The sequence below is a fragment of the Mauremys reevesii genome, linkage group 1, assembly GCF_016161935.1.
Source record: "Mauremys reevesii isolate NIE-2019 linkage group 1, ASM1616193v1, whole genome shotgun sequence".
In the NCBI taxonomy this organism is placed as follows: domain Eukaryota; kingdom Metazoa; phylum Chordata; order Testudines; family Geoemydidae; genus Mauremys; species Mauremys reevesii.
Genome location: NC_052623.1, coordinates 272,111,451 through 272,133,758, shown reverse-complemented (window position 1 = coordinate 272,133,758; position 22,308 = coordinate 272,111,451). Strand labels below are relative to the sequence as shown.

The 22,308-nt window shown below is 42.3% G+C and overlaps 1 protein-coding gene across 15 annotated transcripts in view; it reads left to right on the top strand.

Moving 5' to 3' along the window:
* The window catches only part of UBN2 (ubinuclein 2), a 111,529-nt gene that overhangs the window by 61,853 nt on the left and 27,368 nt on the right, over positions 1–22,308 (top strand). For 14 of the 15 annotated variants that reach the window (XM_039492319.1, XM_039492327.1, XM_039492309.1 and 11 more), the window contains 3 exons: positions 7,866–7,916; positions 10,072–10,114; positions 12,107–13,642. In XM_039492319.1, coding sequence (XP_039348253.1) covers positions 7,866–7,916; positions 10,072–10,114; positions 12,107–13,642 — 1,630 coding nt within the window. The remainder of the gene's footprint in view (positions 1–7,865; positions 7,917–10,071; positions 10,115–12,106; positions 13,643–22,308) is intronic. The other variant, XM_039492329.1, reaches the window with a different exon arrangement.

Sequence of the window (22,308 nt, the reverse complement as noted above, 5' to 3'; positions counted from 1 at the left end):
GGCGGCTGGCAGGCATCTTTCGCCTTACCTTGTTAAAGTAATGAAGGTCACGTAAAGTGACCAGCTGTGCTTTAAACTGTGCCAGTTGAACTGGAACAAAGTTGTAGGAAAATTGACAGATTTTACAAATTAAATTTGTTTCTGTATTTACATAGAATCTTGAGGGCTGGAAGAAGAGTGCTTTTAGGGGAGGGTTACTCTCTCTGGTAGTCTGCCAGAGATTGAGTTTACTAACCTTCAGTGCATGGTCCAAGGCACATCTTTTTGGGGAAATACAGGAGATCATGGGTTGATTGCTGGGGAGACTTTTCCTGTGATGTTTTGGGTGATATAGGAAGTGGAGCTGTCTGTGTAATCTCTGACCAATTTAACATGTGACTAGATTATGATTTTAATTTGTCAGTGCTCTGATCCTATAGCAAGAGTGCACAAAACATTTTATTAATAATCTTTGTACTTTTACAGTAACTCCTCACTTAACGTTGTAGTTATGTTCCTGAAAAATGTGACTTTTTAAGTGAAATGATGTTAAGCAAATCCAATTTCCCCATAAGAATTAATGTAAATAGGGGGAGTTAGGTTCCAGGGCAGCTTCCCCTACTCTGCAAGCACCAGGGGCAGGGGGCTCAACCCTCAGTCCACCCACTCCACCCCTTCCCCCAAGCTCCCACCCCTGACCCGCCTCTTCTCCCCCCATCCCCCTTTACTTCGCACGCTGCGTCCTGGCTCCTTCCCCCCCTTCCCTCTTCTCCCCTCCTTCCCCTCCCTTCTAAACGCAGCAAGCCAGCTGATTGCCATGGGAGGCTGGGGGGGAGCGGGAGCCTGCATGCTGAGTGCTCGTTCCTCCCCCCTCCCTCCTGCTTCCAAAACGCCGCAAGCCAGCTGATTGCCATGGGCAGGAGCGGGGAGGAGGTGCTGATCTGCGGGGTTTGCTGGCGGGCGGTAGGCACTTGAGGGGGAGGGGCGTAGGGAGGCTGCCAGCTGTGGAGAAAGCAGGCAGCCAAACAACGTAAGAGTGGAGCATTGCACAACTTTAAATGAGTATGTTTCCCTAATTGATCAGCAACGAAACAAGCAGGGGATTGGACTAGATGACCTCCTGAGGTCCCTTCCAACCCTTATTTAAAAAAAAAAAAAAATGTTAAGTGGGATGACTTTAAGTGAGGAGTTACTGTATTTCTAAACTGTCCCCTGCTAAGGCGCTTTGGATGATGTGCAATGACATAAGTAAAGTACAACAATTTCTTAATCTTGTTAAAATTCAAATAAACCAATGAACCAAGGACAATGCAGAAGGGGAAAGTAGGAGGGACGTAATAATGAGGCTAAAATGCAAGTTTGAAATAAAGTCCTATGGTGTTTCAAAAATAGGAAGAGATGAACAGAGTCAGATGGCAAAGAGGTGAATGAATTCCATACTTTAGGGTCCATCACAGAAAAGGCATAATTGCCTGCGAAATTCTAAGACATAATTAAATTTGGAGGGATAAGATTTTTGTCAGTAAATGTCAATAAATGTTGATTTCGCCATACATACAAAACAATGAAAAATATTTCCATAGATGATTATGAAAATTTACAGATAGGAAAAGGAAAAGAAAAATGCTGCATGAGAACTTTTTAGAGTCAAAATCCAGTTATTTAGACTTCAGAATTAGGCTTGTTACAAATCGACTAGCAAACGAATAGTAAAAACATATGTTTTGTTGATTTAAGGATATTTACTTTGTATATTTTGACATATGATATTGACAATTTTTGAATCTTATCAATGTTAAAACAAAGTTAAAGCATTATCATCTACTCTCATTAAATAACTGACAGCCCCCCATCACTTTCTGCAACTGTGAACATTTAAATCGATAATCTTTTTAAAAAGCTTAAAAATAAACATCAATATTATCCATCAAAATTATTTTAAAAAATGAATTCTGCCATGCTTTAAACATAATAGTTGGAGTCCTAAAAGGTGGATGGTGTCAAGAGTTTTGACAATGATCCGAGACTCAGAGGAGGTCCTGAGTGTAGCCAAAAGTCAACACTACTTATGACTGAAATAAATAACCAACCAAAAAGCTTATAACCTGTCTACCTTTGCATAGCAGGCAATGTAAAGAATACAAGGGAGGGTACAATGATTTTTTTAAACTACTGAGTAAATGTGCTAATGGATAAAAACGTTCATGTTCACATGGGTATGTCTGTTGTTACTATTATTAATGTGTTTATTATTTATATAGTGCTGTAAATATATCTGACTCTTTACAAACAATGAAGCACATGCTCTGTCCAGGAGTGTTTACAATCTAAGATAGACAAGACACAGGACAACAGTTTAGGTAAAAGAGGGTCAGGAGAGATTATTGGTGAGGAAAATGAAGTACCTGAGTGCTGTTGCAAGGTCATCCTAGGATAAATTAAAGTGAAACCTGTGCATACTTTGCTACTGAAAACATTATAACACATCTGGCATATGGCTTTTGATGGGATGAATGTGTGAAAAGTGTCTTCAAGATTTTTAACCTTATTACTTCCAGATGAGTGGTCTCAACAAGTGGGGCTGCGAAGGAGAAGAGTAGTCTCATCTAAATTACTTCTGCCCAACAACAAGATTTCTGTTTTATCAGCGTTAAGGACTAAGCAGTTTTATATATCCATCTGGTAATTACGTGACAGAAAAATAACTTGCTGAGTCTACAGAGCAAGACGTACATAATTTATATCCACATACTGATACAATTGTATCCTGCATTTAGAGGCTATTTCACCAAGAGAGCTCATGTATACTGAAAAATGTGGAAGATATGTGGTATACATCAGGGATGTGTCCTATCAAATCAGACATGACAGTTTTCACTATTAAATATGACTCCTTGGTAGTTTTAGAACACATCAGCAAAGTTTTAGTCACCAATCAGCCTACTTTCAGTCATATCAAAATTGCTGAGAGGTCCAGCATGCCCATCTAACCCTGCTCTAAAACCAGCAGAATATTCTCAATCATGGTTTCAACTTCAGAATAAGAATGGACCAATCTACGCAGGTTGTCGTTAATTTTAAGTTTACCTATAAACCTGAATAGCAGTTTTCTCAATAGCTAAAATGGAGAAATTAGATTGGCTGGTTGACAGTCACTCCAGCATCAAATGGTACCTTCTTGAGGAGGGGGTGGGCCTCCATGTGTTTGAGGGTGACCAGCACGCATAATTAAGCATGTTGTTGATAATGGTACCATATCCACACTATTTGCTATAGCCAGCCAGGTTGAACAATTATCATAGTTCTCAATGGTGAGTCTTAATGAGCCCAGAAGACCACAGGTATCCCCAGCTTCCCAACACGTACACAGGAAGAAACAGTGAAATCAGAGAGTACAGAAAAACCAGCCTGAAGCCAGTCCTAGCTACAAACATCATAGCATACTTGACTGTAGGAACCACAAACTAGACACACGAGTTCATGGTGTGTGTGTCTGTCTCTGAGGATAAGGAAAATTTTTATGCTGTCCTATCTTTTATGTATACCCCATAAATTCCTTGTACAGGAAATAATCTGACTTCAGTATGCTTCCCTGCCATCATCTCTAATCTCTGCCCCAGCTGCTTCAGTTCCCACAGATGGAACCATGGTGGTCTCTGAGCACAAGAGGCAACCAAGTTTATATAAGTAAAGCAGTCTAAAGCTGCTTAACACAGATGGTAATAGCAGTTGCTGAGCTGATTGATTTCTTCCAACACTCCTGTAAGGGAAAGTTGAACATTTCTTTACACCAGTTAGCAGGAGACAATCCATCAGTCTGAGGGGCCATGGAGGAATGAAAATACTCTGGTGTGGCATAGCTCCTGCACTGAAACGTGAGGTTGTAATGCAGTTCAGCAAGATGACCGAATACCCAAAATAGACAAGATCCAAAGACAGGTATATGGCTGTCCTTATGAGAATGCACTTATTTCTGTCCAAAAATCTGTTTTCTAAACATTAATAAGCACCCCCTGTGAAATAGTCAATGTCCATATTTTATTGATGGAGAACCTGAGGCACAGAAATGCTAAGTGACTTGCCAAAGGTTTTGTAGCAAGCCCGTGAAAGAGACAAGAAGAGAACTTAGGTCTCTTGACTCCCAGTTACATGCTATAATTACCAGTCCATGGAGAAGAAAAGCTAAGGCAAAGCAGGAGAAATTGATCTTGTGACCCATGTTCCATTGCAGTGACATTATAAGAGAGAGGATAACTGATGTAGACTTGATCATTGTTATGTGTGATTCATGCTGGTGTGACAGCTTGACTTTTGAATGTTGTACCATTTTTGATGCATTGCATTCTGATTGGCTTGTATTTCAATTAATTGAGCTATAAAAAATCATATTAGGGGGAGAGAACGGTGTATGCAAATAAGGTTTTGGAGTGATGCTGGCAGGAGATGTTTTTACTACATCTGATGGATTGGTCAGCAGTCAAGCAATAGTATATTCTAATGGGTATAGTTAACAAATTTGTGCCAACAAAAATTCGATTCAGCTGTGTAGGAGATAAAATAGTGCAATTGCTACTGCCCTGCAAGATCAATACCTATCTGTACAATTTCTGGAGTATTGGCAAGGCTGTACATAGTGACTAGGAAGAGGAAGAAATTTTAATATAACTTTTTACAGAAACTTTTTTCTTTAAGTAAGAATGGGCATCAGTAGACTCCAGAGAGAGTACTTTGTAGTCCTTTGTATTTAGAAAGATGTCCATGGAACCTTTTAATCTAAAGGTGTACATGAGAAGGAAAAAGTGAGTGGAGAGAGGGTTCCTGTTGTCTGACAATGGTGAAGATGACCTCTAACAAATCATATAGTGTGGTGTAAATAAGCAATTAGCACTTAACATGTGGAGTATCTCTTTTATTAACCAGTCTGCCTATTTGATGTGTTTGTAATTATGCTCGGTATGTTCCATTATTTATACCATTTTTTAGCTTTGGATTGGTGTTTGTTCAGCAGCAGGACTATATAAACTGGAAATTAATGAGGCACTTTATGTTGAATCATGAATGGCTGGATAAGCATGTAACATTCCAGATGAGAATGGTTTGATAATATAAACAAGAGGTCTGAAATATCTAGATTCTGTGGAATGACAGGTTCAGCTCTGTTCTTTGCTCTTATGAACTAAATAATACATTGAATTCCCTGTAATTTACTGCATGCAGGGAGACTGTCAGAGGAAACATTCAAATCAATGTCTTGTCTGTTCTGCATGGACACTAACAATCTCCTGGCATTTGGTTAGTAGGCTGCCCCAGTGTCATTGGCCAAAACCTGTCACCACTCCCCTATCCCATCCCACTTTCATGTGATGTGCTATATGCCATCTGCCTTACTCCACACCAGGGGTTATATTTTATTGGTGTGCATGTCTATTGATGAAGTGCTTTGGGATCCTTCAGGATGAAAGGCATTATATGAATGTAAAATATTCTTGATAAACATTCAGTTTACTGATAGCTTTTTTTCTTCAGGTGGATCATCCCCCCTCCCCCATTGAGTGTTGTGGATGGGATGCAGAAAGTGTGGGTTTTTTCATCGTTTTGAGGCTTTCATCTTTCTTGGAGGGGATTTTGCAGTTAGTGTTCTGGCACAGCTGTTGTGGGAGCCCTGCTGCAGCCTGTGCATGTAATTTGAACTACACAGAGTTCTTTTTGAGTGTCTTAAACTGAATATTCTCTTTAGCTTAAACTTTTTTATATATTGTTGAGCATAGTATTTGTGCTCAGAAAATTCAATATTTCCAGTTCATTTTTTTTGCTTTAGAATTTATGCTGCCCTGTCATTTGAGTATTGTCTCTAATTTCAGTTCCCTTAATATAGACCCATTACTTTGCGTCTTGAGAGCCTTGTAATTTCCACCCCAGATTCCAGGTTGATGGTAGTTGGTGTCTGTCTCAGTGGAGGAAAGGATCTTAAGGTAAAGAAAGGGCACAGGGTGGAGATTGAGGAGCGGTAAAACTGTTGTAAGAGGATAGTAGTAATTAAGCAGAACAAAACAAACTTGTAGAGGAGGAAGTTCATGTTCTCCCTGGATTTTCTTTATGGGCATTCAGTGGCTTGGGAGCAGGAACCGTGGATGGGATGTGAGACAAGGTTGAAGACTGGTAAAATTGATGGACTTGAAAGGGAGAGTAGGACTAGAGAGCAGCTGTGAGAATGGAGTCAAAAGAATTAACAATGGAATTGAGTAAAGGGAAGGAGTTTGGAGCTATAATGAAAAGATACTTGGGAGAGTTTTCATATGGGATTTGAGAGTTTCCTTATGGGATTTATGAAACCCTGCTCTTGGACCTGCCTCATGCTGCAATACCTCTCATATACTAGGAAACAAGTTTTTCTGCTGTGGTGTACCTCTACAGCAGGGATCGGCAACCTTTGGCACGCGGCTCACCAGGGTAACCAACCTGGCGGGCTAGGCCGGTTTATTTACCTGCCACATCCACAGGTTTGGCCGATCGTGGCTCCCACTGGCTGCGGTTCACCGCTCCAGGCCAATGGGGGCTGCGGAAAGCAGCGCGGGCCGAGGGATGTGCTGGCCGCCGCATCCTGTGGACGCGGCAGGTAAACAAACTGGCCTAGCCTGCCAGGGTGCTTACCGTGCTGAGCGGCGTGCCAAAGGTTGCCGATCCCTGCTCTACAGGGTGCTACCAACGATGGAAGCTATTTAGACAGCTGTTCAGGATTAGGTGAAATAATGGGTGAGTTGCCTGATGATGGAAGCAGTGCAGAAGAATGCTTCATTGTCCTAGGGTAAATGCCTTGCCTAGAGGAGGCAGTGGGGTGGGAGGGGAAGGAGGAAGGACTGTAATTCACCTCTGATGCAGCTCCATCAATGGTAGCAATAGTGGAAGTTCTGGTGTAGACAGCATGTGGGTATTTTTACCTACCATGTTGTTCAACCTGTCTCAGAGTAGGATCTGATGACAAGGTAATAACACCTGAACCCTATCTACATTAAAACATTCACTGTTGCTATCATTGGTAGAGCTGTACTTGTTGACTCCATTGATGAATTTTGGACAATGTTGAAGCAGCCTATGTGATGTCATTGTGTGTAGCAATTTTTTGGTATTCTGTACATGATGCTGAGATGTTTGGGAGCTAGCATGTCTTTTGGATTCTGCTTTCCTCCTCCACCATGGTAAGGAAATTATGGTGTGTAGACCCTTGCAGTGCCAGAAATTAATTTAAATCCAGGATCATGGTGTTGGCCCATTACAATGTGTTGAAATATTGATGGGATTTTTTGGTTGTATGTTGCACTGAGAGCCTTGGCAAGGGGAGGGGGACATTTAAAATATGTCAAGTATCAGAGGGGTAGTCGTGTTAGTCTGGATCTGTAAATGCAGCAAAGAGTCCTGTGGCATCTTATAGACTAACAGACGTATTGGAGCATGAGCTTTTGTGGGTGAATACCCACTTCGTCGGATGCATCCGACGAAGTGGGTATTCACCCACAAAAGCTCATGCTCCAATACGTCTGTTAGTCTATAAGATGCCACAGGACTCTTTGCTGCATTTAAAATACAATACTTCTATCCCATTGAAGGTAATACTTGTCTACATTGCTTTCTGCCAGCTCACTAGTTATCTATATTGAATGTGAATTGTAATCTGTTTTGCAGCATTTGTCTATTCATGGTTGACTGTTTGTTTTTAACTATACCAAGACAACCGTACAAATAAACTGCTTGCTTTGTGCTTAGGGGGGCAGATAAACAAATGGCCTATCTGAAAATCTAGTGGTAGATGAGTTGCTAGTAACCATGTCATGGTTGCTCATGTAGAATCACTGTGTGTCTTTCTCTTTCTCCCTCTCTCTCTCTTTCAGGATGCTCTTTAAAGAAAGCCGAAGTGTTCACAATCATCTCACTTCTGCTCCGTGAGTACAAATCTGGCACCTGCTGGTATCCCTTCCTTGTGCTTCAGTTGTCTGGGTAGCTGTGGCGAGCCTTGTGTGTTGCTCTGTTCCTTAGGAGTTCAGACAGATTCTGGCTTATTTTCACTGCTTCTATCTCCTGCTTTTTGTTTGTTTTTTGCTTGAGGAGCTTTAGAATACACCAGGATTTTTTCTTTTAATAATTTAACTCTCTGACCTACAACTTTGGTGGTGTTGACGCACTGTGGTTTGCATAATTCAAGCGTGAAGTGGTTAAAAAGCTGAAACAGATATTAATACTGGTATAATGCCTTTCATCCAAGGATTTCAAAGTGATTTGTAAATCCTAAACTTCACACCACCCTTGGCAAATAGGTATTATAGCATGTGGGTATTTCTTTCACTCTTTCTCTCTTCGTTCCACTCCACAAAAACACATCTACTAAAATATCCACTGTGATTTGAGTGAAACTCTACCTTCCCTAGCCCTCAAACACTGCTGCTCTTGTCTGTGAGGAGTCATTGTAGTTCAGACAGAATTGGAATATTCATTTATAACTTTGAGCACCAAGCAAATTGTAACTCCTGTAATAACCAAAAAATAAAACAAAACCCCAACAATTCTGTGTTAATCTTACAAATAAATATAGTGTCCTGTTTCAGAGAAGTGCATAAAAACAGTACAGTGCACTAAACTACTTAATACTTTTTGAGGAAATGGAAGGGCAAAGGTATGTGTGTGGAGGAGGATGCAGGTGGGAGTATGGTACTCCTCAGACTTTGCAGCTGAGGATTGTTAAGCCCTTATTGTTGTTCGAGCTGGTATAACGGCAGATACTATTCATATTCATTTAAACGTTTAAACTTTTTTGCATCTTACTAAACTGGTTGCCTCAATAATATCACAGAGTTCCAAAAGTTAATATCGACATTTTGCCATTTTATTAGCTAATCACACAGAAGTTCAGTCTTTATTGCTCTTTTATCCTTAATATTTATTTTTCCTGTATGGTTTGATAACAAACTACAGATGTGAAAACATTCAGGATACCCAGATGCTAGGTTGTTCTCGAATCCAATAGCAGGTGTATGAGGCACTTTTATCTATGTAATAAGATTTCATAGTTGACTCAGACATTAGGCTTCAAAGTGACAATATGAAGTGACGGAAACCGCTACAAGCATGTTTGAGAGTTCTTTTTATTCAGAATATCACCAGGTTCAATCATCATTAGGATTTGCAGTCTATTACCATCCAATTCACAAGTTTTAAGTCATTTTGACTTGACAAACTAAACCCATGCAACAGCAATGCATGTATCAATGCCATGTCAAGAGTTCTAGACCATTGTGATATCAGTGGTAACTCAACCAATCACCACCCTTGCTGTATATCTAATTTACATGCAACAGTTTCCTTGATCATATGAGGGAGACTGTATATTGGTGGATTACTTCTCCCAACTGCTACACCTGTGGAGCAGCACCGGCTTTTAGTATGGGTATAACTGTCATAGATCACTCCAGATTGCACAATGCTATAGCGGCTACCCAGTAAGCAAACACAGTTGTGATTGAAATAGACTGAAATATGAGTTTACATTAAACAGTGTAGTCTCTATTATAATTTGGAATACAAATATTCTCTGCCTCAAAAGGGCTAAATGAGCCTCTCTTTTAACTTGGCATATATGAGGCAGAATTGATAGTCAGTAAGCGTATCAGATGCATCTAAGGAAGCACAGGGAAGTGTGACAAGCATGATAGAGAATCATAAAATATCAGGGTTGGAAGGGACCTCAGGAGGTCATCTAGTCCAACCCCCTGCTCAAAGCAGGACCAATCCTCAGACAGATTTTTGCCCAAGATCCCTATAATGGGCCCCTCAAGGATTGAACTCAACCCCTGGGTTTAGCAGGCCAATGCTCAAACCACTGAGCTATGTTGCACTACATATTATCTCTGCTTCCTCCTTTTCGCCTGTTCCCTCCCAGTCTTAACTGAACTTTTGTCTCAGGGACCTTTGCAGTTTAAATTAGGGGGAGGAACAGTCTTCTGTGAACTTGTTGCTCTGATGATTACATCTTCTAGAATTAGAATGACTAATCCTCTGTCTTTTCTCTTGATTTGTGTCTCTCTCTCTCTTTCCTGCTTTTAGGGCAAAGAAGAAGGTGATTCTGGCACCTAAACCCAAAGTGAAGGTAAATATTGCAGCCACCCATGCAAACGTTCAGGAAGTGATGTTGAACATGGTGCATGTTAAAAAATTTCCTTTTTCCATAGCTAAATCACTAGAACTGGTAGAAAACTTTCCAAGGGAATAGTTTTCCATCAGAAAATGCTGACTTCATGAAATCAAAATGTTTCATGGGAACATTGATTTTGTTGAAATTTTCTACAGAAAATGAAACTTAACATTAAAGTCAAAATTTTGCTTCAGCTTATTATATTTTGAATTATAATATATAACAAAAGTCTGTTTTGACATAAATTATACATGAAAGTCAAAACAAAATAAAAATGAAATGTATAATTTCAGTAAGATCAAACCAAAATATTTCAGAATATTTGATTTCTCAAAAAATATTGAGATTTCAATTTTTCATCCCAATTTGGGATTAAATCAGATTTTGGAATCTCAGAATTTCCTTTGGGCTAGAAATTCCATTTTTTTGACAAGCTCTTTTTATCACAAACTTGATCCAGGTTCTTTGAGTGGACCCATTTGGTAACCTCCCTAAAAGAGCATATGCACATTTTAAAAAAATCTGCCTCCTGTTCGTTGTGACCTCTCGAGTGTTTGGCTTCATTGCACTGTTGGCAAAGAGGAAATATAGTGGAATCCAGTTAACATGAGTTTGCACAATGGAATCTTTGTTCACATACTAAACCATTTGGCATGAATATATTGCTAATGATCCTGTTTTATATCAATTGAAAATCACTGGTTACTTGTTTCAATCAGCACTTAATTGCATGTGGTGGCATCACGTGCCGTTACTCACTTTAGAGACTTATGCCATAGGCTTTAAAGTGGGTAATATACCGTTTGGCTTTATTGTAATTTTAAATTATAAAGACATTAAAAATGGGCTGTAAGAAGGTACTAAATGCATTAAAGTAATACACATTTTTTAAAAATGCGTGCACTTTGGTGACTTCATTTTCGTCTTAAATTAGGTCATAGCACTGGAAAATTTTGCATATTTGGGTGGACAAGTTCAGTGTAGTAAGCTGATGTAGCCTCTAACTAGGCTTACCATTTCCTCTGAGTTCCATTGTAATTATGGTTGAGCTCAGATTTGCCTTAACTTTCAGCATATTGAAGACTAGCTCCGTAAGCCTCTATAATACAGTTTACTCTTCTTTACTGTGATATTCCAAGTGGAACTATAGCTCTAGGTCTTGTTCCTGTGAGCAACACTAGGTATACTGCTAACATACTCCAGGAGTATGTGGGCCTGGTACAGTAGATCATGTTGTCACTTTGTTACATTATATGCACAGGACTGAATTTGACTGAAACTACCCATTTTAAAATGTTGCATCCTAGAACTACTTCCTTGCTGCACTATCTCTTCTGTGTGTGTTCAGTCATGCAGGCAGAGAAAGGTGGGAAAGTCTGCCACAATGTGTAACCTTATTGATGCCTAGATATTAAGGGGTGAATGCTTTAATATACTAAATGTAAGTGTCTTTATAGATCTTTTGCAAACTCTGACCCAGATCCTCAAAAGGTATTTAGGCACCCAATTCCCATTTTAATCAATGGGAGTTAAGCATCTAAATATCTTGGACTCTGTTCATAGCATGACCATTATCTGGGCTTTTGCGTCAAGATGGCATGGAGGCCATTCACAATGCCTTACCACTTAACTCACATATTTAAATTCAGTATACTTAATATGATCACTTGAAGCACATAATATCTGTTCTTCATAGCTGAATACGGTGTTCTCCCCTTCCTGTACCCTACTACCTGGTGAACAAGGTATTCAGTACTGCAGCATCTGGGTATCAGATAATGCTGAGACTATCTTTAAAGGAAAAATATAACAGTAGAGCTATGCTTCTGGATTTGCGGAATGATAGCATTGCACTAAAGTTGCACTGATTTGCTTTGGAGAGGGCATTGTGACTTCCTAATGTTTTTTTTCTCTATTTTTATCCCATACCCCGCCACCCTCCACCAGGACTCCAGTCCAAAGAAAGAGCAGAAAACCTGTACATCTTTGGTGACTTCAGCTTGTGTTACTAATTCCAGCGCACCTATCAGTACGGTAGCTAGCTCTATCTGTACATCAGCTCCAGAGACCATCTGTTTGGATGACTCACTGGATGAAGACCTCTCTTTCCACCCACCCTCTTTGGATTCTATATCTGATGCTTTGGCAGTTATCAACAATGGAGCCAAGATCTCGCCTGTGGGGTCCACCATAGACACACCAACCTCAAGACCTCGCCCTGGGCTAAGAGAAGAGAAGCTAGCAAGCATCATGAGTAAGTTGCCTCTAGCAACTTCAAAGAAGGTAGAGCCAACTCAGACTCCACATTCATCAAGTCTTATTGCTGGTCACACAGGACCAGTACCAAAGAAACCCCAGGACTTAGTTCACACGGGCATCTCTTCAGGCCTTATTGCTGGCTCTTCAATTCAAAACCCCAAGGTTTCCTTGGAACCTTTGCCAGCCAAGCTACTTCAGCAAGGACTACAGAGGTCAAGCCAGATCCAAGCTGCTTCCTCTTCGCAGACCCATATTTCTTCCTCCAAGGCCCAAGCAGCTACTTCCTCCTCCTCCTCCTCTCAGAGGTGCAAGGATGCTGCTATCCTGGTATCCTCTTCAGAGGGCCAAGGTGGTTCTTCCTCAACATTACAAGTGACAAAGGTACACCAGCATTCAGCTGTCCAACAGAAATACGTGTCTCCTCTACAAGCAACTATTACTAAGTCACAGACCAATCCCGTGGTGAAACTGAGTAGCAATCCCAAACTCTCCTGTTCATCCCCAGTTATCAAGAGTCCAGATAAGCCAGTAATGTACCGCCTTCCTTTGTCTAGCCCCTCATCTGGAAGTGGTTCTCAAGTATCCCACCCTCTAGTTTCTCGGACAACATCCAGCACCTCTACCTCTAGTAACTGTTTTGCCAAGGCTATGGTGTCGCAGGGTTCTTCCCAGGGTTTCAAGCCTCCCTTCTCCATGGCTGCCTCTCCTAAACCGGCTGCCTCTCCCAAGCCCACTTCATCCAAACCCTCTGTCACACCCAAGCCCACAGCATCTCCTAAATTTCCATCTAAATCAACCTCATCCTCCAGGCCTACAACATCACCCACTTCTTCCAGTTCAAGTGCACTAGTACCCCAGAGTAGTCACTCCAGTAGCAGCCCCCTTCATAAACAGCCCAGTGGAGTAAATATCAGCCGGCAGTCTCCCACCATGAATTTGCTGCCATCTAGTCGCACCACAGGCCTTCAGCCTGCAAAGAACCCTCAGGCCTCTTCAAAGTTGCCCAGCTCTTCTCCCTCTGGGACTATTGGCAAAAATAACTTGAGTGGAGTCGGAATGAATGTACCTGCCAGCAGAGGCAGTAACCCTAATTCAAGCGGAGCAAGTAGGACTAGTCTCTCGGGGGGAGCAGGAAGTGGAACACAGGGTGCTACTAAACAGTTGTCGACGCCACATAGACCATCTTCTGCCTCAGGGTCTCCAGTTGTAGCAGCCAGCGTGCAGGTATGTATCTAATGAGACTCAATTGTGGGTCTCATAATGAGATTTATTTTGAAGTTTCTTTTTGTCACTATCCTTTCTCATAAATGTGATTGAAGATTGGTCATGAACATGTTTTCACTAAATCTTTCTAATGCATGTGCTGAAATGGTTTCACACTGGTGAAAGGGGTGTTTCTTCACAGGGGCAGGGTTCCAACTGACCTTAGGGTTCGGGAGGGAAGGAATTTTCATCACAACATATATTGGCAGGTCTGTGGTGTAAGGGAGCAGAGTTTGTCTTCTCTAGAACACTGAGAAGAGAGATGTTCGATTCTGTGGACTGCAACTACTTAATGGTATTTCTGGAGATTGCAGTGGGATCAAGCATTGGTAAACTGAGGCCATTCCTGTCTACATCTTCTGTGTTTGATTTCCTTTATTGTAATGGTACGATAAAGAAGAGTGTCTAGTACATCTGCTGCCACTCTTCCAGGATTGACTTGCACAATGAGAATTAAGTTATGTAGGGTTAGAATAGCAAGCATGACCTCTGTTAAGTTGATGGATAACCAGCATAGTTTTAATATTTATGCTAATACATATTATTATGTATGCTATGGAATACTTTCAGAAGGAATATGAAAGCCCAGGAGTACACATATATCCTGGAAACGAGCTAAGTAAAAAGGTCTTGGGCAAGATTTGCTTGTACATGAATAAAAACAGCCCATGTAAGATTAGTCTTCATAGTTGCTCATATGAAATAGAGTTTGAAAATATGCCTTGGCCAGACTTGACGAAGCTCTGGTACCACTAACCAGGGAAGAGAATTTACAATTTCTAGAGTATTCTGTTCCACTTCATAGGAATAATTAGGTTCTTCTTCGAGTGCTTGCCATATCGATTCCAACTAAGTGTGCGCGCGCCGCGTGCACATTCGTCGGAAGTTTTTTACCCTAGCAACACTCGGTGGGTCGGCTGGGTGCCCCCTGGAGTGGCGCCGCTCTGGCACCGGAAATATACGCCTGCCGACCCATCCGCCCCTCAGTTCCTTCTTACCGCCCGTGTCGGTCGTTGGAACAGTGGAGCGCGGCTTAGCTGACCTCCACTTCCCTAGCTACTCGTAGTTCTCTCGTTAATTTTTGTATATATAGTTGTAGTTAACTTTATTCGTTTGTAGTATAGTTAGTGTATATATTTCAGAGGGGTTCGGGGATTATCCCCTTCCCCGCACCCGGTGCCGGGGCCTATGCCCGGTTCACCGGGTTTCAAACCATGCTCGGCCTGCCACAAGCCGATGCCGACAAGAGATCCCCACGACTCCTGTCTTAAGTGCCACGGGGAATCTCACCTAACAGATAAGTGCCGCGTTTGTAAGGCCTTTAAGCCGAGAACAAAAAAGGAGTGGGACTTTCGTCTCAAGCAGCTCCTGATGGAGGCAGCTCTTACTCCTCCGCCCTCAGCACCGAGCGCTGGACAGTCTTCAAGAAGCGCTCTCTCGGCACCGGATCGCGCTGGTACTGCCAAGGCCTCTTGGCACCGGCCATCGCCGGCACCGACATCCGCTCGGCACCAATCCCTCTTCCCGAGGGTGAAGAGGCACAAGACTCCTGCTGCGTCCGAGCCGCCTGCTCCGCAGCCCGAGCGCTATACTAAGTCAGACCGCCCGGCACCGATACCTGCCGTGGCACCGACAATATCGGCACCGTCAATTCCGGCCACGCAAGAGCCGTCGAGTCCGGTGCCTGAAAGCTCCCCGGTGTGAGCCGTGGTTGAGCTCACTATTCCCTCCACGCTGGAGACATTTTCCACGGCAAGGGAGTTGATTGCAATGACAGTGTCTGTGCTACCTCAACCCCCGGCACCGCTGGTGCAGGTTATATAGTCGATCGGCAAGCCTGCCTTGATCAGACCACCCTCCGTCGGCACCACAGAGCGGCACCGTTCACGATCGCGGTCCCGCAGATGTTCTCGCTCCCGTTGCCAATCCATGTCCCGACGCCGCTCGCAGTCCTGGCACCATTCTCCATTTCGGTACCGGTCGTCCTCGCAGCACCGGTCAGCGACCTGTTTGCCGGCCCGGTACACTCGGCACCGATCCAGCTCCCATGTAATTAAACACTGTATCATAATGCATATGCACAACTGTGCTGACTTAAAGTTGCATAGACAACCATAAATTTGGCTTTTTCTAACTTCTTGAGAGCTTGACTTTGCAACCTAAATAATAATCCTTTAACATGACTTTTTGTATGTAGTGTCCTAGATTTTTTTTTTAAGAAAAAAGTAAAAACAGATATTATGTACATCTGTAATGGCTTCCTTCATAATGCATCATCAGCAGGATTTGAACCCTAAATCTGTGCTGCAGTGCTAAAGATTTGTAGCACTTACAGGACTCACTATATTAGCTGGCAGCAAGAAAAAGGCTGTTTATGCCACAGTAAAATGGGATTTACAGGCACCATATGCTGAGTTTGGAGGTTTATAGGGGAGTCTGGCCCATTTTTTTTACTTCCTGCTTGAGGACTTGGGGGAGCTCCTGCCCCATGTGGTGCCCCCACCAAGGAAGGTGGATGTGATGCTGGGGCCATCCACTGAGTTTGAGGATTATGGTTCATAGATAAGGCCAGAAGGGACTATTGTGATGATCTAGTCTGGCCATAGGACTTCAAACAGGAATTAATTCAAGGAATTAGAGTATCTTTAAAAAAAATAATAATCCAGTCTTGATTTAAAATTTCCAGATTTTCACAACCCTTGCTAAGTTATCCCAATAGTTTATTACACTCTCTGTTAAAAACTTGTGCCAAATTTCTGGACTGAATTTGTTTAGTTTCCAGCCATTAGATTTTGTTTTACCTTTGTCTGCTAGATTGAAGAGGTTCCTATTATCAAAGTTTTGTTTCCCATAGGTACTCATACACTATGATCAACTCACCCCTTAACCTTCTCTCTGATAAATTAGATTGAGCTCAAGTCTTTCTCTATAGGCATATTTTCTAATCCTTTAATTGTTTTTGTGGCTCTTATCTGAACCCTCTCCAATTTATCAATGTCCTTCTTGAATTCTGGACACTATTCTGATAGCAGTCACACCTGTTCTGAATTCAGAGTTAATATAACCTCTCTACTCCTGCTCAGTATTCACTATTTATACATTCAAAGATCACATTAACCCTTTTGGCCATAATGTTACACTAGGAGCTCATGTGTAACTGATCATTTCCATGATCCCCTAGTCTCTTTCAGAGAAAATGTTTGCCAGAATAGATCCTCCTTCCTGTAAGTGTGGTCTGCATTCTTTGTTCCTAGATGTATGACTTTGTTTGGTTACTGAAATGCATGTTTTGCTTTCTTCCAACTTTCCAAGCAATCCAGATTGCTCTGTATCTGTGTATCTGTATCCTCTTCGTTATTTACCACTCACAAAGTTTTTCTGTCATCTGCGAACTTTGTCAGTAATGGTTGTATGCACGTCATTGATAAAATAATTAAATAATATAGGACCAAGAACTGATCCCTATGGCATCCTACTAAAAACACACCTGCTCAGTGGTTCCCTGTTTAAAATTACATTTTAAGACCTGTCATCCCATTTTAAATGTTTAATGTGTGCCATGTTGATTTTTGCATAGTTCTAGTTTCTTACTCGAAATGTCATGTGGTACTCAGTCAAATGCCTTTAAAGGTCTATTATGTCCACATTATTACCTTTATCAACCAAACTTCTAAGCTTATCAGGAAAAGAGATTGTTACTTTGACAATCTATTTTCCATTATATTACTCTTTTAATTCTTTATTAACTGAGTCCTGTGTTGGTTATTCCATTTTATTTTTTTTTGTCTGGAATTGATGTCAGGCTGACAGGCCTAACATTACTCAGGTCATTGTGTTTACCCTTTTAAAATATTGGCACAATAGCTTTCTTTCAGTACTTTGGAACTTTCCCAGTGTTCCAAGACTTACTGACAATCAACATTAATGGTGCATTCAGCTCCTCAGACAGCTCTTTGAAAACTCTTGGATGCACAATATTTAGACCTGCAGATTTAAAACTGCCTCAAGTGGCTGCTGTTTTAACTTCCGAGTTACTGCTGGAATAAGTATTTTATAATCATATAATATGAATAAATCTGTATTTGGGGAAAAGCCAGAACAGAAATATTTATTGAAAACTTCTGCCTCTTCTGCATTATTTTTGACTTTTCTACCATTTCCATTTAGTAATGGACCAATACCATTGTTAGGATTTCTTTTGTTCCCAATATATTTTTAAAAATACACACAAAAAACCACAAACCACCTCTTCCTTACTATCTTTATCTCTTCTGGCCATTGATTTCTATCTTGTGTGCTTTTTGCTTTCCTTAGTATTTTTCTATATTCCTATTGTCTAATTTTATATTCATTGCTATCAGCATCTTCTTTTGTCCGTTTATTTTATATTATAGCTGCTTTCATTTCCCCTATAAGCCAGGTTAACCAATGTAGTCCTTTTTTTTTCCCCCTCTTTTCGCCCCTCTCTATTTGTGGATTTGGGGGGCGTTTAATAAAATGTTCTTAAATGGTTCCCAATTATCATTCACATTTTTCTCTAAATTTTTTTCTTCCAGCTGATTTGAGTCATAATTTTTTTCAGATTTGTGAATTGGCCTTTTAAAGCACCCAGTATTTGTATTAATGGTTTTTGGACTTCTTTCTGTTTGCACATAAAAATACAACTCTCTCAAGTCATGATCACTTTTACCTAAGCAACCACTATTTTTTATTTCTGTGATCAATTCCACTTTATCTGGCAAGATGAGGTTTAATATAGAATTGCCCCATGTTAGATGCAACAGATTTTGAGTTAAGAAATTGTAATCTTCAATTTTAGAAATTCCAAGAATGTTTTAGTACTAGCCATATAGCAGGGCCACCTTAGCTGTTCTGGTTTCAAGCTAGCTGCTACTTCTGTTTCTCTCTTCAGTTCCCCAATAACTTCAACATAAAATTTCATGTATTGAGTTAGAGCCCTTCTTGGGGTCTTTGTTTATTAACTAAGTTTTCAAAGAAGCATGAACTCCTACCCAGTCTTCCTTGCTTGCTCACAACTGTTGGTACAGGGTTTGTAGCCCTGTCTGCTGAGGCTATCCTCTAGCAGACTTGCTCTCTATGCTCAAATTTTCCTAGTTGGCTCCCGCTTTCTGCAGGCTCCAGGCCCTCTGCCTGGGAGCTACAGAGAGCCTCTGTGTTAAAGCTGCTTATTCAGCCTTGCTGCTCCTTTGACTCTCTAGCGAGCCGTCGTGTTCAGGGCTTTCTGCCTGAAGTCTTTCCTTCTCTTGTCTTCCCTTTGGCTCTCCACAGACTTCTGTTTTATCTCCACCTGATTTAACCACATGACCTACTTGTCATGTGACAGTCCAAAGCCTTGCCCATCCCAAGGCAAGCTCTCAATATCTACCAGAACCTCATTTCCATTGACACCAGACAGTTTGCTTCTCTGCCTGCAGTATCTTTAGTATTCTAGGCCTCCTCATATTTTCTTGATGCTATGTGCAAATAGGCAGAGCTTCCAGTCATTGTTCATATAGGGCAAACCCATCTTCCACGTCCCACTTGCTCACAATCAATGCACACAATTGGCAGTGCCCATGCCTTATTTCCTTTCTGTATTTATGGCAGTTGACCCACTCTAGTTGCTGGACCTGCTTGATGCTGCTATTGCCTGGATGCTTTGAAAAACTGAAATCAGAACTCCCACAGATAATGCTGCCTCTCCATATGCCGGCTCAAGAGGGTGAACATCTCACCACCGATGAAGGAGTGTGGTAAAACTGTGCCTACAGTTTTACCACACTCCATAAGATGTTTGTGTTCTGATTGTTCTTTCCTCTAACCCTGGTTGGCCAAACTTACTGATCCACTGAGCTGCATACGACCATCTTCAGAAGTTCGAGAGCCTGCCAGGGCTCCTGCTGAAGCCCTGAGCCCCGGCAGGCACACCATGCGGTGCTGAAGCCTCGAGAACGCCTTCTGACTAAGAACAGTGTACTCCCTAGACAAACACCATACTTGTGGATTAGTTACAGTACATTGATCTGCTAGAACTTACCGTGAATGTGAGGAATTAACTGTCCTTTTCAGCCCCTTCCTTGACATCATTCATTCATTCATGCCCGTCACCCCAACCGGGGTATGGGCCGCCAACAACAGATCTCCATAGTCTTCTATCCTGGGCCATTCGCTCTAGCTGGTTCCAGGTATAGCCCATTTTTTTGCTATCAACCTGAAGGTCGCGTCGCCAGGTATTTCTTGGGCGGCCTCTTTTCCGCTTGCCTTGGGGGTTCCACTGCAGTGCCTGTCTGGTGATGTTGGTTGGCTGCTTGCGTAGTGTATGTCCTATCCAGCCCCACCTTCTCCTTCTAATTTCTTCCTCTGCTGGGAGTTGATGGGTCCTCTCCAAGAGGTGGATGTTACTGATGGTGTCTGGCCAGCGGATCTGGAGAATCCTTCTGAGGCAGCTATTAATGAAGGTCTGGATCTTCCTGGTAGTTGTTTTGGTTGTCCTCCAGGTTTCAGCTCCATACAGTAGGACTGATTTCACGTTGGAGTTGAACAGTCGAATCTTTATTGCCAAAGACAGCTCTCTGGAGCTCCAGATGTTCTTGAGCTGTAAGAAGGCTGCTCTTGCCTTACCAATCCTTACTTTGATGTCTGCGTCTGTGCCACCCTGCTGGTCGATGATGCTACCTAGGTAGGTGAAGGACTGCACTTCTTCCAGGGGGCTTCCATTCAGTGTGACTGGGTCGTTGCTGATGGAATTGATCCTAAGGATCTTGGTCTTGTCCTTGTGGATGTTGAGGCCAACCTGTGATGACGTGGCTGCCACGTTGGTCTTCTCTTGCATCTGCTGTTTACTGTGCGAAAGGAGTGCAAGGTCGTCGGCAAAGTCCAGGTCATCCAGCTGGGTCCACAATGACCATTGGATTCCATTCCTACGCTTGTAAGTGGAGGTCTTCATAATCCAATCGATGACGAGAAGAAAGAGAAGTGGTGACAACAAGCATCCTTGTCTGACTCCGGTTCGCACCTGGAAGCTGTTTGTGAGCTGCCCTCCATGGATCACTCTACAGTGTATGCCGTCGTATGAATTCTTGATCAGGTTGACCACCTTTGCTGGGATGCCATAGTGCCGAAGGAGCTTCCAGAGGGTCTCTCGATCCACGCTATCGAATGCTTTCTCATAGTCAACAAAGTTGATGTACAACGAGGAGTTCCACTCCATAGACTGCTCGACTATGATGCGGAGCGTTGCTATCTGGTCCGTGCATGATCTGTTCTGCCAGAAACCTGCCTGTTCATCTCGTAGCTGTGGATCGACGGCATCCTTCATTCTCTCTAAGAGGACTCGGTTGAAGACCTTCCCTGGCACCGACAGGAGTGTGATTCCTCTATAGTTGGCACAGTTGCTGAGGTCTCCTTTCTTGGGGATTTTGATGAGATATCCCTCTTTCCAGTCAGCCGGAATCACTTCTTCCCATATTTTCTCAAAGAGGGGGTACAGCATTTCCACTGAGGCATCCAGGTCTGCTTTCAGGGCCTCTGCTGGGATATCGTCAGGTCCAGCCGCCTTCCTATTCTTCATCATGGTGATGGCTTTTCTGATCTCGTCTCTGGTTGGTTTATCGCAATTGACCTTCCTTGACAGTGACGCTTATTATGGATGCCTTAGGGGCAGGTTGGGCTGACCACGAGAATCACCTCCAAATATGAGAAGTGTAGTTCCCGAATCATCTGAAATTAAACATAGAATCATAGAATATCAGGGTTGGAAAGGACCTCAGAAGGTTCATCTCATCCAACCCCCTCCTCAAAGCCAGACCAATCCCCACAGGAATGACCTATTCCTAAGGGCCATCAGGCTAGCCAGGATTGTGTTCCTACCTGGAACTCTGTAGTGCAAATCCTGATAGACAATACCTCCATGCATCACCTACCACTAGTTCTTCATCCCCCAGGGGTCAGCATTTCAGATTTCTTGAGCAGAAACATGGTAACCAACCATTAGTGGTCACTGCAGAAATCCAGCCTGTACTGATATTCCGAAGGTGGTGTACCCTGATCATAGACCTATTCACCTCAGCAGGGAACGCCAAATGTGAAGCCTTTTGCTCTAGGGGGCAACATGAGTATAGGATCTCTGCCAGACACTTTTCTCTTTGAGTGGTCTCATGCTCTCCTCTGTGCCTTCCCACTGATTCCCCTGATCCCCAGGATAATATCCAAGATCAGATGGGACAAGGTCACTGTCATAATAGCCCCATGCTGGCCAAGACAGTTTTGGCAAACACACCTACATTAGATGTCCAGCCAACCTCCCATGCCTCCCCTCTTACCCAGACATAGTATCTAGGGTGTCAGATGCTGCATCTGGACACACAGTTGCTGCACCTGACAGCTTGGATGCTGGCTAGATGAGTATCACTGACATGGAATGCTCCAGACAGGTGCAAGAGTGTCTTATGAAGAGCAGGAAGGCTTCCACAGGAAGAACCTACTCTGTGAAATGGAAACATTTTTTGTTTTGGTTTGGTTTTTATTTAATATGGCCAATTTAGAACTATGTGAATCTGGTCAAAGCCCCAATCCCAATTATCCTGTATTATGTGCTACTTTTGAAATAGTCAGGGCTGACATTTCAC